A 17,647-nucleotide genomic window follows, 5' to 3' on the forward strand; every position below is an offset into this window, starting at 1 on the left:
CTGACTGTACTTTGTGTCCCCTCTCTCAGGTTTTAAATGAAGCAGTGGGTGCTCTCATGTACCACACCATCACCCTGATGAGGGAGGACCTGGAAAAGTTCAAAGCTCTTCGTATAATTGTCCGCATTGGGAGCGGCTTTGATAATATCGACATAAAGTCTGCTGGAGACTTAGGTAATGGTTAAGAAGGTTTTCTGTGACATCCCACACATTGCACAACAGTGTGTGTGTGTGTGTGTGTGTGTGTGTGTGTTTGGTGTATGAAGAGTCTGACTGTAACCCATCCTCATCCGCAGGAATAGCAGTCTGCAACATGCCAGCAGCTTCAGTCGAGGAGACGGCAGACTCCACCATGTGTCACATCCTAAACCTGTACCGACGCACCACCTGGCTGCACCAGGCTCTCCGGGAGGGCACGCGGGTCCAGAGCGCAGAACAGATCCGGGAGGTGGCGTCTGGGGCAGCCCGGATCAGAGGAGAGACGCTGGGGATCATTGGTCTAGGTGTGTTGTCTCACATAGCCAGACGCTTGACTCTAGACATGAAGTCTGATCCACTTCACTGTGTATTCTGGCCAAGAACCGCCCACTTAGACAGAAAGAGATCCTCTGAACGAGCTATAAAGTAACCAGCTGCTGTTTGTTTTGTTCTTATGTGCTGTTTAGGGGTGAGTAAATCTGAATACACTGATTCAGACAGAAAACCCCCCCAAAACATTTCAAATTATGTTTATGGAGCTGTCAAGATAACAGAGAGGAAACTATTGTTAATGTGATCTACATTTCTGTCATCATTACAGAATTCATCTCTCATCAATTAGGATTTTTTTCTGCTGGTCTGTGGACTAATGCAGCCTAGAGCCCTGCACGGGCCTCAAATCTAGGCCCGAGCCCGGCCCTGGCCCGAGACGCTCAGGTCCTAGTCCGACCCGTGTCCGACAGCTCATCAGAATTATCAGCCCGAGTCCGACACGAGCCCGTGTTTCTATTTATTTATTTTATTACACAGCGGAAGCCTGCCCTATTTGCAACAATTAAAAAATTGGTCAGTTTTGTGTTATGTTTCTTTTCATTTCTTTATCAAGTTAATTTAGAAAAATGTTTGGAGCATTTTTTTTAAAAATGACGATTAATGTTAAACAGCCGAGCCGACAGCGAGTAGCCTAAAACATATTTAATCAATTAAGCCTCTCAAATTAACGCTAATACTTTACTTGGCTACAATAAAATCCATATATATAACACTTCAAGCATATCACACAGACCGTTAGTTTAATAAATGTTTATTTATTAAACCACAGTGAGTAAAATAAAATACAAAATTTAAATAGCTACTGAGGCAGGCTCGCAAACGAAATGAGAAATATCCTACAATCTGAACAAATTAAATTAATTAAAAACAAACTTGCAGGTTATCTTACCTCAAAAATGCACCACAGAACATGTCCATTCTTTTTTCCAAAAAGCGTGCGTGCGTGAGACTGTCATGTCAGTATGTCAGTTTAATTATAACGGGTTGAATTATCAGATTATGAAAGTTATGAGGTTATGAAATGTTATGTTTGTTTTTCTATCGTCGACATCAATTTCTCATTTTTTGATTTCATGTCTAAAAATATAAATAGAAGGATAACCCAAAAAAGGCAGAGGCCCGGCCCGGATGTGAGCTATAACGTGAAAATTGGCTGAAATGCAGGGCTTTAATGCAGCCACTAAAATGATAATTTATATAATCTCACAGAATCATTAAAATATTAAGCAGTACAACTGATAATAATTAAAAAATGTATAATAAGTAATATAATGTAATGATGCAAAAAATTCAGGTTTGCATCGCAGGAATAAATTACATTTTAAAGTATATTCAAATAGAAAACCGTTATTTTAAATTGTAATAACATTTCATAATATTATTGTTGTTTCTGTATTTCAAGTGAAATAAATCCAGTATTGTAGAGCACAAGAGTCCTCTTTCAAAAATCTTAAAAAAGTCTTCCTGAGCACAAACTGTTACACAGAAGAAATAATGCATAAAACAAGCCGAATCAAATAAAACGGCTAAAATATAACTCAATTAATTCCTAAACACCCTTTGCTTAAGATTTCAAATCAGAACAATAAAAGAAAGCTCACAGAGGCTCATGAGGACTCATACAGTAATATTGGGATTTTTAAATACTCCACCCTCCTCCCCAGGCTGTAGGAAAATTCACATAATTACACAAATTTTAATAAAACCTGTTTAGTTTTTTTTTTTTTTTTTTTTGTAGAATTGTAATTTTGGCATGACAGTGACTGGCATTGAACTAATGTAATTCAAAAAGGTCCTCTCACACAAGTGATCTGTCTGCTCTCAGGGCGTGTTGGACAGGCGGTGGCGCTGAGGGCCAAAGCATTCGGCTTCAACGTGATCTTCTACGACCCGTACCTGTCTGATGGGACGGAGCGAGCCCTGGGGCTGCAGAGAGTCAACACCCTACAGGACCTGCTCTTCCACAGCGACTGCGTCACCTTACACTGCAGCCTCAACGAGCACAACCACCATCTCATCAACGACTTCACCATCAAACAGGTGAAGGCCGCCTGCAGCCACTCACAAGCACAAGAGCATACATGCGCTGGAGCCACAACTGTGTATCATCATTACTGTGTGTTGACCGTAGATGCGTCAGGGCGCCTTCCTGGTGAACACGGCGCGTGGAGGTCTGGTGGATGAGAAGGCCCTGGCCCAGGCTCTGAAAGAGGGCAGAATACGGGGAGCAGCCCTGGACGTCCATGAGACCGAGCCCTTCAGGTGAATAACAGCAGCATGGGATGTTTAACAATCGTGTTATTTTGACATTAGGATGGATCGCTTGCTCCAAACCACATTTCTGTTCCACACCCTGTTTTTTTTTTTTTTTTGCATTGTTATTTGGTTTCAAACCCACAAAACATGCATCTGTTTGCTACAAATATCTGCAGAGAGTGCTAGTTGTTTCCCAAAGGCAGTTTCAAATGAGACAAGCAGCAATAAGAAAGTACCCCGTTAAAAAGTGGTACACTTTCGAAAATTAGGTAAAATTGCTCTCATACCAATTGTGAAAGCCAGTGTTATTTAAGTATGTTTATACTATTATAGTTTTCACTAATATTTTAGTATCAGTTTCATGCTTAATGTTTAATGCTTTTGTCATTTCTATTAATGTTTTTTTTATATTACTATTTATCTTTAATTTTAATTTTGTTTTATTTCATTTCATTGCTTCAGCTTATTTTAATAATAATATTTATATTATTATTACATTAATTTATTTAATTATTCAGTTGCCAGTTAGGTCTGAAATGCAGTTAATTATCATATGCTCTGATTAATTAGTCTTGATTTATTCTAGGGATGCACAATATTGGATTCACACTCTCCTGTGCAGAGATTATAAACAATGTTTTTTTTAATATATTGTTGCTCAGAGACGCACAACAGTTGCACTTTGGCTTTGTTTGGAGCAATATATCTTGGAAAATTGAGCAAAAGCAGACAATACTATGTCTAAAATGTAACAGAATTAACTTCTTGTTTATTGTACTGTTGTATAGATACTCAGACAAAAGTAGTACTCTTGCTTGGGTGATATTGATAAACTATAGGTAATTATTTGTCTAGTCTATTAGAACGGCCTTAAAATTCAACATCTGAGGGAGATGTTGAATTTTAGGGCCGTTCTAATAGACTAGACTGTTTGACAGCAACTGCATGCAATGTAAAATGACATAAAGGTTGCATTAAATGCGCTGGGTAGTAACTGATTACATGTTTTGTCTGGATAACAAAAATCAAGTACTCGTAATTAGTATTATAGTATATTTTATCATGCTTATAATTACGTTAAAGTTATTCACTTTAAAGTTTTTCATGGATTACATGATTACATACTATTCACACAGTGGCAGTAAATCATTGAGAAATTATCTCATTATCCTCATTATCTACACACACATATATACATATACACATATACATATATATATATATACATACATACACACACACACACACACACACACACACACACAATGGTGTAAAAAGTGTTTATTTTTATTTTTTGCATATTTGTTTCACTTGTGAAATGTTCTTACACTGAGGCTGTTCTCACCTCAGACTCTTATACAGCTGTATCTGTGTGTCAGTTTTAGCCAAGGTCCTCTTAAAGATGCGCCCAACCTGATCTGCACCCCTCACGCGGCGTGGTACAGCGAGCAGGCCTCCATTGAGATGCGCGAGGAGGCGGCACGTGAGATCCGTCGGGCTATCACCGGTACGTCAGCACATGACACTATCAGCAACACTCTCTACTGCATTTGTCTAATGATTGAAAAGCGCTGGGTGTCTAACCTCTTTCATCAGCCGAGTAAAATCCTCGTTCTCTCACTGCAGCTTGATGTGCTGTGATCAGTGACTCAGGGTTTGCTGTAATGAAGGTGTTTTCCTCCTCCAGGTCGTATTCCAGACAGCCTCAAGAACTGCGTCAACAAAGAGTTCCTCACACAGACCACGCACTGGGCCGGCTTGGACCCCACTGTGGTTCATCCAGAACTCAATGGAGCCTACAGGTACAACAAACTACCGAATAATTCATTCATATTCATAACTGTATCCTACATTCGTAACATTTGTAACTGAATGTAGGATACAGGTGGTGCTGTTGTTTTGTATTTGCACAGAAATGGTTCAAATCAACACTTTGGGATACTCAATACATGCTCCTGGTCTTATTGCATGTTATTAGAAAACTCTTCTAATCTTTCTTTAATATATGTGACTCTGGATCACAAAACCAGTCTTAATTCGCTGGGATATATTTGTAGAAATAGCCAAAAAAAATGTATGGGTCAAAATTATTGATTTTTCTTTTATGCCAAAAATCATTCATGTTCCATGAAAATATTTTTTACATTTCCTACCATTAATATATAAAAACGTAATTTTTGATTAGTAATGTGCATAGCTAAGAATTCATCTGGACAACTTTAAGGGCCATTTTCTCAGTATTTTGATTTTTGCATCCTCAGATTCCAGATGTTCAAATAGTTGTATCTCTGCTAAATATTGTCTGATCCTAATAAACCATTCATCAATGGAAAGCTTATCTATTCATCTTTCAGATGACGTTTCAGATGAAAAATTGACACTTAAGACTTGTTTTGTGGTCCAGAGTCACAAATGTCATAACTTGCAAAGTCTCTGAAAAGCCTATGCCATGCATGTTGGGAAAATAATCCGTTAATTTAGCAATAAGGGTTCATCATTGCCCATTACGATATCTAGAGTGCAGAGTGGACGGTAGCCAGTACTAATTATGTTTACTGTATATTAGGGGTGTAACGGTACACATATATTTGGTATTGTTACTTTTGAAATGAAACAAAATCTCCCCTTTGAAATTACGTCCATTTTACAGGAAATCTCAACAATAAATTGACGCTCTTTCCTGGGGCTTAACAGATCGCTGTTTTACGCCTCAAATGGCAGTGCAGAGCACGATCGTCCCTTCCTCTTTACTACTAGTTGTAATGTGAAATAAACATGAATGAACATCTCGGAGCGTATGTCGTAATCGCACAATCAGTCATTTAACCGCGGAAACAAAACGTCAGGTACCATTTAATTTACCTCGGGCAAGCCATCAGTGTCCACATCTTGTTAGTTTATTAAGTCTAGAGAAGAGCATTTTGAGAAAAATTAGACTCTGTTCTCATTATATTTTACTTTACCTGTTAAAAATGTCTTAATTATTAGTTTGTGTTATGAAACAAGTTATGACAGCCACTGTGTAATTGAATATATTTCAACAGCAAATAGAAATGTAGAAGTTCATTTAAAAATTGCATTATGTGAAATTTATGTTTGTATACAATTTGAGTGTTGATTTATTATATTTTAAAATAAATAGAAATTAAATGTAGGTTTGGACTGTTGTTAATTGTATGTAAAAGGGCTCCTATAGTTTAGGCAGAGATTTTTTTCGCCTAGGAAAGTTAAAATGTATAATTCAGTTTATTTAAAGAAAGAGCAATTTGTTCAGTGAACCACTGTTTAATAAAAAAAGCAATTTTATGTTTAGTTTTTTCCCCCTGCTGTACTGAAATCATACTGAACTGACGTCAAAACCGAGGTACGTACCGAACCGTCTTGTTTGTTTACCGTTACACCCCTACTATATATAATAATAAATAATAACGGAATAGAATAACTATATTCAAGAAATTAAACACAGACACTGATATCTACTGACAAAGTCTTTAATTTTTAAAACAGACACAGGGCATTTTTTGATATTTGATCCTTTTATGATTACTGGATAAGAAGTTTTGAAATAGATTTGATTGCGACTAATGAATCATTAATGAATCATTGAGACCAATATGTGAATATGTTCAACTGATTATTTGAAAGAACCAATTCAAGTGAACAACTTGCTCATGAATCAGTTTGATATATAATTATTCTAGAGTCATGAGTATAACAATAATGCATATTCACGATAGAAATGTTTGAAATCATCATTACTTTTACCTGTTTTTATAGAAACTTTTTTTTTTCCCATGCCATGGTAAAACCACTGTGACACACAGCTTATAAAATACACACACGCAAACGTAATGTTTAGTTTTACGGTTCATTAGCTTCACTGTTGGGTGTTTACGGTTGCTGTGCAAGTTGCTGCATTAATATACACGTTCAGAATTTTGCGCTAACATTTTTTTTATATTTATGTTTTTGAAAGATGTCTCTGATGCTCACCAAGTCTGCAGTTAGTTAATCCAAGATACCGTAAAAACATACAAATTTTGAAATATCATGACACTTTTGAATAGCTGTTGTCTTATGCAATATATTTTAAATTGCAATTTATTCCTGCGATGGCAAAGCAAATTTTTAGGGTTCTTTACTGAATATACATTTCAAAAGCATTTATGTGAGTGAAATAGGAATTTTGGAAAGTTATACGTGTCTTTACTGTCGATCAATTATTTAATGCATCCTTGCTGAATAAAAGTATTTACTTCAAACTTACTAACCCCAAAAGTTTAAAGGTACACTTTTGAAAATAGGCACATTTTCCAACTCCCCTAGCGTTAAACAGTTGTGTTTTACCATTTTCGAATCCATTCAGCCGATCTCCGGGTCTGGCGGGAGCACTTTTAGCTTAGCTTAGCATAGAGCATTGAATCTGGTTAGACTGTTAGCATCCCCCCTCAAAAAATGACCAAGAGTTGTTTTCCTATTTAAAACTTGACTCTTCTGTGGTTACATTGTGTACTAAGACTGACGGGAAATGAAAAGTTGCGATTTTGTTTAGGCCTGAAAATAGTTCCCAGCTTGTTTATGTAGTTGCAGAGTTACCAGGGAATATTTTCAGTCACTGTGTAATATCATTGCGGGAGTACAGTTCCTAGCCATTTCAGCCTAGAAAATTGCAACTTTTCATTTCCCGTCAGTCTTAGTACACGATGTAACCACAGAAGAGTCAAGTTTTAAATAGGACAAATATAGAAACTCTTTGGTCATTTTTGAGTGAGATGCTAACGGTGTAATCAGATTCAATGCTCTATGCTAAGCTAAAAGTGCTACCACCAGACCTGGCTAAATGGATTTAAAAACAGTAAAACTCAACTGTTTAACTTTATGGGAGTTGGAAAATGAGCCTAAAAAAAGTGGAGTGTTCCTTTATAAAACCGATATTATAGAAAATAATGAATCACATCAAATGTGTGATATATTTAAATGTGACTCATCCAATCAGATTGCAGTAACCCTCCATATATATTCCATACTGATAAAAATAATTATGTATAGCCTGAATGCACTGTAAGTCACTTTGGATAAAAGGGGTCATTGCTGTGCTGTCGTTAATGTTATTCCTCTTCCTCAGGTACCCCCCAAGCGTCGTGAGCCTAGCTTCAGGGGGTCTGCCTCCTCCAGTGGAGGGCATCATGCCAAGCACCGTGCCCATCACCCACAGCCTGCCCACCGCAGCCCACCCTCCACACGCCCCGTCACCCGGCCAAACCGGCAAAGCCGAACCCGATAGAGAGCAGCACCCCAACGAACAGTTGTAGCCCCCTCTTCAAAGGCTCTCCGTACCACTATAGAACTCTCCTGGTCCTTCTTTACCCCAAAGAAGAGGAGCACAAACAGGCTCCCGGGCTCAGAACCAGCCACTAAAAACAACCACGACTCTGAAGTAGCCAACTCTTAGACTGGTGGTGGACTGCGCTCTCTGACGTGTCTAGTGGGGGAAAAAAACAACAAAAAAAGAGAAAAACTTGTGGATTTCAAACTTTTCCCTGATGCAAAATCCTGCTGTTTTAGATAGTAGTCTGTCCAAGTGCAGTGGGCGATCTTTTATCTGTTATTTTGTCTGTCTAATGGGTTTCATTGTTAAAACAACAGTAGCTATTACATGAATGTAACCTGTTTGTGTACAGTTTTTAGGACATGATCAATGGTTTGTAGATGAAAAAAAAAAACTGAAACAGCATTATGGGAGGCATCTTACCACCTAATTATAGATATGATAACAAAAAGCATATTAGTTTCGCTCGTTTGATTTTAAAAGCCCCGAAAGAGGCAGGATTTGCACACCCTCTCAGGAAAATTGATTTCCCCCCCTCCCTTCCTTTTAAATTAAACCACATAGTGCATTGTTTTTTGTCTTTTGTAGTCAAAATTCAGTACATCACTTTAAAGAACTACACTCAGTATGTTTTTATTTTAGGAGCATGTATTACTTATGTGTTAAAGGTTAAAAAGTAAACAGAAAAGTTCAGTTTTTGAACAAAATGAAAAAAAAAAAAAAAAGTGTCTTGTGCAAAGCTGGCGTAATGCTTGCCTGTTTGTGTGTGACTTGATTGTACCGTGTTTTCCGAGGATGCCGGGATAGTTGCAGCTTTCCATCGCCTACATAGTTTCCTTCCTGGTAAAGTGGTAGGCTAGCAATATACATACTATATATACTATGAGATATTCATATTTTTTGTTAAACAGAATCCAAAAAGAAATGTTTGTGACTGTATGCATTTGTATGAATTATTTTAAATGAAATAAAAGTCTGAGTTAAACTACACGGCAGCGTTTCACTAAAGTCATGGCAGGACAACAGAAACAGTGCAGGTTCAGTTCAGGTTTCCTTTGTATTTGAACCCATTTCAGGATAGAAACACAATCACTGTGAGCGCACGCTTGTGGACGCTACTTCTGTAATATGCAGATCAAAAGGTACCAATCAGGCAACATGCATCATGAAATACTTCATACAGTAAATTGGGATTTAACTCAAAGCTGTGATCGAGCTCACTCTGATGAATCTGTATTAAAGGATTTGTTCACCCAAATTTGATGTACCCTCACTCTCATGTTCAAACCCATGTGAAAATGGAGAAATTTTAATTTCTTGACCAAATTGTTTGGTGTAATAACATGGATTTAGAAAAGTAGTTTTCATGCCGAATGCAAATTTTGGATGAAATTTTAAACACTTCGAGATCTGCCACTATCAAGCGCACAGAAACAATTCACACCTTATTTTTGTTCGATAATCGACTGAGCCCCACACATGACATGCAAGAAAAAATAAATAAATAATGCACTTTAATAATTCGTTCCCTCGATGTAATAATATGTGCACATTACTATTTCGTTCTCTCAATTCACTAATTAATTCTCTCGTTTTATAAATCGTGTGCACAATTTAACAAATCGTGGGAACGAAATAGTAAATGGTGCACACGATTAAGCCTACTATTTTTTTCCTGTATGCCATGTGTGGGGCTCCGTACGTTTCACACCAATGTACACACACACACAAATTTAAATACACATTCAAAAAACAAGATTCTTCTTCTATGGCATTAAAATCTCATTAATACTCGCACATAGTAGGTTTTGACATCATCAACGGCAAACTACATTACACCTTGCCTGTCTCGTAACTGATATATAGTGAAGATACTATAGGTTTTCATTGTGTGGAAAAGAGCAGCACGAACATTCCGCTCAGTTTCTCTCTCTGTGTTCCACAATAGATCCATGAGGGTGGGAAATTCCTTTTTCATTTTTGGTTGATCTACTTTAACACACAAGACAAAACCATCAAACCAGTGCACTAGCTAGCAAGCGCCTGTAAGTACGTGGTCAGAAGCGTCGAGTTGAGGGAATGTTCTTTACACATTGCGGTGAAGGAGGTGATGACTCGGCATCGAAACTGATCCCTGCGCATGCAATGTCTCTCAGCAGACCTCCGTAGTTCCTTCATCCTGTCCTCTGCTTGTTCTGGATTTCGTTTTGGTGCGTTTTGCCATTGAACATAAGAAGAGGCCTTAGAGAGTCCCTGAGCAGTTTGTCAAACCAAAGAAAACGAATGGGCACTTAATTCTACACAAGCACTGCAGAGCGTTAGAAAGCATCTGATTCGTTTACAATCGACTTTGTTAAATAAGCCCTGTTCAATAGCTTTGTAAACATGCATGTGCCATCTGAATGTGTCAGGGTGGCTTCACATCATCTAACCCGAGTGTTCATACTGCATGCCATGCGCTAGCATCTGAGCGATACATTCTCATTCGGACCACAGTTATAGTTCCTATTATTCAATTTTGGGGGATATGTATTTTCATAACAGTTTGTTGTGATGCTGGCGACACTGAATCCAAATGGGTAATGTGATCATAAAGGGCATGAACTGAATTTAGTATGTGGGAGGGTTTGCTTGCGTCTGCCACTTGGGAGGTGCACTCTGTATTTCGGGCGTGTTGTGATGTCCATTGGGCGTCAGTCTGTCCTGAAAAATGTACAGGTTGTTGCTGGCCGCAATGGCGATGATGTTTTCTTCGGGATGCCAGGCGGTATGGAGGATTTTCTTCCTGAAGTCCAGACTGTCCACGCTGACGTCCGTCTCTTTCCGTTTCTTGCCCACACACACCCGCCGCGGCTGCAGGACGGCCCGCCGCTTACACACCTCCCGGCTGGCCTCCAGGGTCACGTCACGCAGACTCGCCCGGTCAAACATTCGGAAGTAGTTGTTGTAAGCCCCTGTCATGATCACGCTGCAGAGGAAGAAGAGAGGGATTGAGAGGGAACAGATGCTGGTTATGGTTCAAAAGGTCAAAGGTGATGTTTTGAGGGTGACTGGCCTCACCTGTCCGTTCCGTTCCAGGCACATTCAAACTTGTCAAAAATACAATCGCTTTCATACAAAGAGCACAATTTGGTTCGCAGGTAGTCGTGGACCTAAAAACACAAGCAGACATGAGAATTCTGTAGAAAAACATTAGAGTAAAGGTTAGTCATGTTTAGTGTGCAGTCAAGCTTCTTTATATATAACCGTATAACAGGAATGATGCTTGTAGCTGTAAAAACCGTACTGTTCCTGCTTTCCAATAGAGAATGAAAGGCATTTTTAAAGATTTGTACCTTAACTTTTGTCTAACTGCATCAAATTCTTATACATTTCATCAAAGTGGCTGGATTTATATTGTAAAGTATATTATATATATATATATATATACACACACACACACACACACACACACATACATATATACACACACACACATCACTAAAAACATTCAATAAATAAAAAAGAACAATAATAACAATAATAATAGAAATATGTAAGATTTACCAAATTGTAAGGTAAATCTACTTCATTTAACATTATATCATGTGCATATATCTGTGTATATGTATTTTAGTATAACTGATATACTATTATAGTATTTAAGATTTTACCAGCGGTTATTTTTTTTGGTAAAGTTTTAGTAATTTTAGTCATCTTTATTTGTATATATTTGTGTGTATTTTATGTTGTTTTAATTATAACTATATTGAGTTTTAGTCATATCAGTACTTTAAACTTATTTTGAAGTTTTACCATTTAATATTAAGATGTAGTTGTATTTTTTTTTAAATTATTTAACAACAATTATTTTTAATGATAACGTAATTTAATAATAACAGGTTTTAGTTTTATTTAACAATAGGTAAAGGTAATTTTCTTTTTTAATATTATCTTTAAATTATATTTATTTTTTTAAATAATAATATATTGTTAATAGAAGGCAGAAACTTTAAACGTAATACAAAATAAATAAGTTCCACATATTTTAAGAGTTTATTTCAGCTTAAGTGCAATAAATATATATAAAATCCAACATTTTATCTCCATAATTTCACACCTATTTCTATTTTTACAGTAATGAGTCTCTTAGTGAAGCCAAACCCTCTTCACGTGCATTGAGAAGCATGTTTTCTCATATGAGTGAGTGCATAGGTGAGAGACCTGGTATGTTTCCACTGGTTTATTTTCCATGTTGATGTCCCAGACTTTAACGGTGAGGTAATCTCTAGTGAGCAGGTATCGACCGCTGTGACTGAACTTCACATCTGACACCGAGGAAACGATCTCGGAGAAGAAGGACCGCCGGGATGGATCCACTGCTTCTTCAAACACTAATGGAGTTTGCACATAGACACATGACATAACAACATACCAACTATTAGGACATTCATTCAAAGTAAAACACTTTACATTAAATTCTGGCAGTGGCAAACTGGGTTTCAATTCTGGAACTTTAAGTGATTTACTTAAACTTAAGTAACATTTTATTAAACCTAAAAAATATATATTTCTTTTTAGAAGTCTTGTAATGTGGGTGTTTTAGTGGGTATGTTCCTGGATCAAACATCTTTGTAATCTTGGAACGTGGTTATGCTGTTGCAAGACCAGCAAAGAATGTGCAGAATGCGCATGCGCGGCTCACGCTTGGCGTGCTGGTCACAGAGTGCGCGCGCTCTCATGTCGCAGAGGCGCGTGGTTCCTGTGCTGCTGCTGAAGGCCAGCAGGTGGCAGTGGTGAGGGTGAAACTCGGCCACCGTGATCACCTCACTGAGGTCCTCCATGTTTTCAGGCTTCAGATCCACAATATCTGAGAGAAATTCACTGAGGAAACCCAACACGTCTTTTAAAGGCCAGTTCACAGCAAGGATGATTCATATAATGATACATTTTTAATAATCATACAATGGACTGGGAAATTTACACAACAATGAACTACAACAATAAAATCAGAGAAAATATATTGTTTTTCATAACTATTTTTTTTCCAGCTGATGAACTATAAAAACCTAACACTAACCGGAAAACAAAATCTACTGGACTTTTAATGGCATTATTTTTTAAGGGCATTAACTTTTGAGGACGGTAGCCTGTTGCAGCCAAAAAAAAACAAACAAAAAAAAAACAAGGGCAGGCCTACTGTCACAATTTAAAGACTTTTTTCTTGCAATTGCAAATATAGTTTCAGAATTACAAGATACAAACGCACAAGTGTAAGAATTATGTGATATATACTCACAACTGTGGGAAAAAATTAGAATTGCAAGCTTTTATCTCACTTTATTTCTCAAAATTATGAGTAGTCTATATAACACGCAATTTTGACTTTATAATTCGCAATTGCAAGTTTACATCTAGCAATTCTGTGAAAAAAGTTGTTGCAAGATATAAAAAAAACTCACAATTTCTAGATATACACTCACAAGTGCAAGAAAAACAATCAGAATCGTGAGATAAAGTCACAGATAACTTATTTTTTGACTCAGTGGCAGAAATGGGCTTCTAGTTAAGGCCCATAAACAGCATAAAAGACACCTATATAATGATAACAATCATTATAATGTTTTAATATTCATTCAAGTTCTATGAGAATTGGGAAATCCCCACTACAACTATATTATGATTACGACACAAAGCAACAATATTGTTAGAACAAGTATCAAACTGATTTCTTTCCCCAGGTGATGAATGACAGAAAACATTCAAAGCCAATCAGAATCCACCTGACTTTAAAGAGCTCGTGCATTTAAAGCAACAAGCGAACAACTGCAGTGAGTGCTTCGAATAAACAGAGCAAAATGCTTTCTTCTATATTTCCTCTGAAAATATTTTTGGTGACAATATGTCAAAAACTACATTTTTGCTTAATAAACACAATTATAACACCCCATATCTCTCTGTGTAGTTCTGTCTTACGGTGCGAAGCATGAGGATACTGAAGCTGCGGTCAGTGATGTTGAGGTGCCACAGGTTTATTCTCAGGTCGTCGGCAGACAGGTACGTCTCACAGTCGCTGTTGACACTGATGGAGTTGATGTGATATGCATGAGCGTTAGCAAAAACACGCCGTGGAGACGCCTCCACCAGGAGATCCATCGGCCGCAGGACTGGCACCTGGACAATGCAGTAATTCACATCAGGAAACAAACTCAAACAGAGAAGGAAACAGAAGGAGAAATGCAACACACCTGTAGAGTGGTGACTGTAGAGAGGTCCTTCAGTCTGCCCTCCTCATCTCTCAGATTATAGCCTTCGGCTCGCTTATCTCTCTCACTCACCTTCCACAGCTTTATGGTCTTGTCTGGAAAGAAGTAGAAAAAGTATGTTATTCTTAAAGAAACAGTACTGTGTTTCAGCGTTATGTTAGCAAGGGTTTCAGCTCTTACCATTGGTGGCGAGGAGGAAGTGGGCGGGGTTATGCAGAGGCAGCCAGCGAATCTTATTGATTTTCTCCTCAATCTCCAAACTTTTCAGGTAATCGAACTCAGGCTCATGACTCTGAAATGTACTATAAACATTATATTCGCCCTAAAAGAGAGAGGTAAGGGGACAAGATAACAGAAAATAGTCACACTGTTTGCATGAATTAATTAACTGTGTCCACAACAGAATTAATGGACTTTTCACATTTCCAGAGAAGTGGAAGTTATACAGTATCTTAGGTAAGTAAACCTCTATAGTGGTGAATGGAAACTACAAAAAAAGTCTAAAAGTCGGGTAGGTATCTTTGAGAATTTGATGTTTTGCATTGAGTTGATATCGCTTATGTAATTGGCATAATACATGTTTACATCATCATACATGTTACAAAATAAACATTTACAGGATACGCGCATTTACCATTTATTGGGTCTCATTGTAAAAACATGAGGGGAATAAACTTGGGTGTAAATCATTCATAAAACACTTCTTACACAATCTGTCAAAAGTGACAAGATCCGTAAAGCAGATTTTACGAGTCATTTAACTAGGCCTTCGTTCTGCTCTTGTGTCATCCATCTTTTGGGGGTAGTTAGACAGTTTTGTCCAATAAAACATTTTCTAGAATGATAATGTATCCTCCCAATGTATTATAAACACCACCTGCCTCCAACTCACAACAGCAAGACAATAATGGTGTCACTGACGTAAACTGAAAGTTACTGACTGACAAAAAAGAAGATAACAATCAAACAAAAATGCTTCAGTGTCCTGTTCTAGCTTCCTGTTTCAAAAGGAAGTTTGTGAAAAAGGGAACATAAATCAACGTGTTAGTCAGAGATTTGTCTAACCTGTGGTTCTCTCTGAAAGATGACAACTCTCCCACCCCTATCACCCGTGGCCAAGAACTCTCCGGACTGGTTGAACTCCACCGTAGAGATGACATCCGCTGGATCACACACAAGAATCAAATCAAGAATAAATCCTGCAGAGGCCTCTATCTATTGTTTAAGATCAGATGTGCCTGACACTGCTTTGCCAAACTAAACAAATACAATGTCAAAAACAGGGTTACACCAGGATTATTATAGTTAAATGAAAAAAAAAACACATCTATACATATACAACTTATACTTGTTTTATTTCAGCTAGTTGCTAAGGAAGCATTTCTCATTTTCATAGTGTAACTTTATGTACTAAAATGACTAATAACATTAATGAAACGAATATATAAAAAAACTACAAAAACAGGACAAAAACACTACTAATGAAATTAAATAAAAAAATTTAAAAAATAAAAATTAATCCAAATGATTAAAAACTTTAATAGTCTCGCTCTAATGCTTGCTCTCTCTCAAAACCTCATGAGTTATCATCATGGGATGGTTGTAAACAGCATTGAACTAGTTCCCACTTGTTGGACTGTTTCATATAAAGATGCTTATCATGGTCTAGAAAAGTAATTTCAAGCATTTCAGCAAAGCCCTTACAAGGAACAAATTCAGTCAAGTGTGTCCAAACATTTGACTGGCAGTGTAGCCACTGTGAGTGTATTGTAGCGTGTGATTGTGTGTGTGTGTGTGTGTGTGTGTGTGTGTGTGTGTGTGTGTGTGTGTGTGTGTGTTACCCTCTGTGTACTCTGGCTCCAAGGCTGCGAGATCGGAACAGAGAACTGGGCTCAGCATTCTGAGACAGAACGGGGCGGGGCTGCAGCTCTACCAATCCTGCAAAGAGGCGGAGTCTCATGATCAGCCTTAAAATCTGAGAGGAAGGGTTATGACATGATACCGGTGTCTTGATGTCTGCCAGAGAGACTCTCTCACCTGCTGGAACGATTCCAGACACTGATATTCAAACATACAGGTCACATGAGCGCCAGCAGAGATAAACCACAACCATCCAGATTATGTACAGTATAGCCCTGATGTATTGCAATGGGCCTAGATTTGAGATTAGTGGATGTAATCCTGTTCTACATCAATAAAACATCAGATCATCAGGGGATGGGGGGGGGGGTGGGGGGGATCTGCCACATATGTATATTAACATCTCCATCTGTTCAATAAGCCATTAAAAGGGATCACAAACCACATTTATGCATGTAAACATCCAGACATCATGAATGAAAAGGAAAATTCAAATGAATAACACGAAATACTTAGAAAAACACTCTTTTACCTTCTGTCACATTGCTGTGCTAACAATCGTGTTCAGCTGCTGATATATTCATTCAGTTCCATTGCGGTGTTGGTTTGTATAAGAGGTGTCTGTGAAGGTGCGTGTTTGTTTGATGGATGAGCAGCACACCATCCATTTTTCAGCCATCAGCATGAAGGTCTGCTGCAAAGCGTCATGGGGTTTGTGAGCAGTAAGTCCACACGAAGAGGCAGATGATATAGAGGCTGAAGAAAAAGCACAATCTCTTGGCTCAGCTGGGACGCATCTACACTCTTCCGGTTAAATCATTCTTGTTGGGTTTTCCTGAAATCAGAGGTAAACACATGACAGCTGGACTTGTGCGTAGGCATACTGATGTTTGTGCAAAAGAATGAGGGAGGGGTGCAATTCTGTCTGTTCTGCTGCATAGACTCCTCCTCCAAAGCATATCACAGAGAGGGAGACACAGAGATGCTGAGGGACGTGCTCTCGTCCAATGGGGACACTGGTCAGGGAGTCGTGGCCAATGAGAGAGCGGCTCAGCATCACATTGAGCAGCATCCCCCCACTCCAGCCTCTGATACTGATATAGCTACAAGAGCGGTTGCTTGGTAACCGCATCTGTCTGTGAGAGTCAGGGAGGAAACATGAGAAACCTTATCTGTAAGACTGACTGAATGGACTTAAAATAACTGCTTTCAGGGTTTGTTTGTTGACAGAAGGGGACAGGACTAGAGCAGGTGAGGTGGATCAGTCAGGGTTTGAAACTGTCAATGCAGAGCATCCTGAGAAGCCAAACACCACAGCAGAGCAGATGGAGGGAGGGAAGGAAGTTGATGGCTTGAGTATCCACGGAGAAGGCGATGGCAGGATGAATAAATCTATCGTATAGATTTTAAAATATTGCTTATTACA

The 17,647-nt window shown here is 38.2% G+C and overlaps 2 protein-coding genes across 8 annotated transcripts in view; one reads left to right on the forward strand and one right to left on the reverse strand.

Moving 5' to 3' along the window:
• The window catches only part of ctbp1 (C-terminal binding protein 1), a 28,858-nt gene extending 19,752 nt beyond the window's left edge, over positions 1–9,106 (forward strand). For 5 of the 6 annotated variants that reach the window (XM_052574210.1, XM_052574208.1, XM_052574209.1 and 2 more), the window contains 7 exons: positions 30–174; positions 297–503; positions 2,357–2,571; positions 2,663–2,793; positions 4,167–4,294; positions 4,475–4,589; positions 7,913–9,106. In XM_052574210.1, the coding sequence (XP_052430170.1) occupies positions 30–174; positions 297–503; positions 2,357–2,571; positions 2,663–2,793; positions 4,167–4,294; positions 4,475–4,589; positions 7,913–8,099 (1,128 nt within the window). In that variant the 3' untranslated portion in view covers positions 8,100–9,106. Of the gene's footprint in view, positions 1–29; positions 175–296; positions 504–2,356; positions 2,572–2,662; positions 2,794–4,166; positions 4,295–4,474; positions 4,590–6,100; positions 6,152–7,912 lie in introns of all 6 variants that reach the window. The other variant, XM_052574211.1, reaches the window with a different exon arrangement.
• Positions 9,107–9,154: 48 nt separating this feature from the next.
• On the reverse strand, positions 9,155–17,163 carry LOC127971312 (serine/threonine-protein phosphatase 2A 55 kDa regulatory subunit B beta isoform-like). 2 transcript variants are annotated; one of them, XM_052574204.1, is made up of 10 exons: positions 16,754–17,163; positions 16,203–16,299; positions 15,427–15,524; positions 14,542–14,683; positions 14,344–14,456; positions 14,092–14,269; positions 12,801–12,965; positions 12,320–12,489; positions 11,177–11,268; positions 9,155–11,084 (listed from the first exon to the last, which is right to left on the reverse strand). In XM_052574204.1, exons 2-10 carry the CDS (start codon positions 16,258–16,260, stop codon positions 10,727–10,729), a joined length of 1,374 nt encoding a protein of 457 aa, XP_052430164.1. In that variant the 5' UTR covers positions 16,261–16,299; positions 16,754–17,163; the 3' UTR covers positions 9,155–10,726. The 2 variants fall into 2 exon arrangements, with proteins under 2 accessions (XP_052430164.1, XP_052430165.1); XM_052574205.1 differs by lacking the exon at positions 16,754–17,163 and adding an exon at positions 16,399–16,563.
• Positions 17,164–17,647: the final 484 nt, after the last annotated feature.

Source organism: Carassius gibelio, chromosome B14 (genome assembly GCF_023724105.1).
Source record: "Carassius gibelio isolate Cgi1373 ecotype wild population from Czech Republic chromosome B14, carGib1.2-hapl.c, whole genome shotgun sequence".
In the NCBI taxonomy this organism is placed as follows: Eukaryota; Metazoa; Chordata; class Actinopteri; order Cypriniformes; family Cyprinidae; genus Carassius; species Carassius gibelio.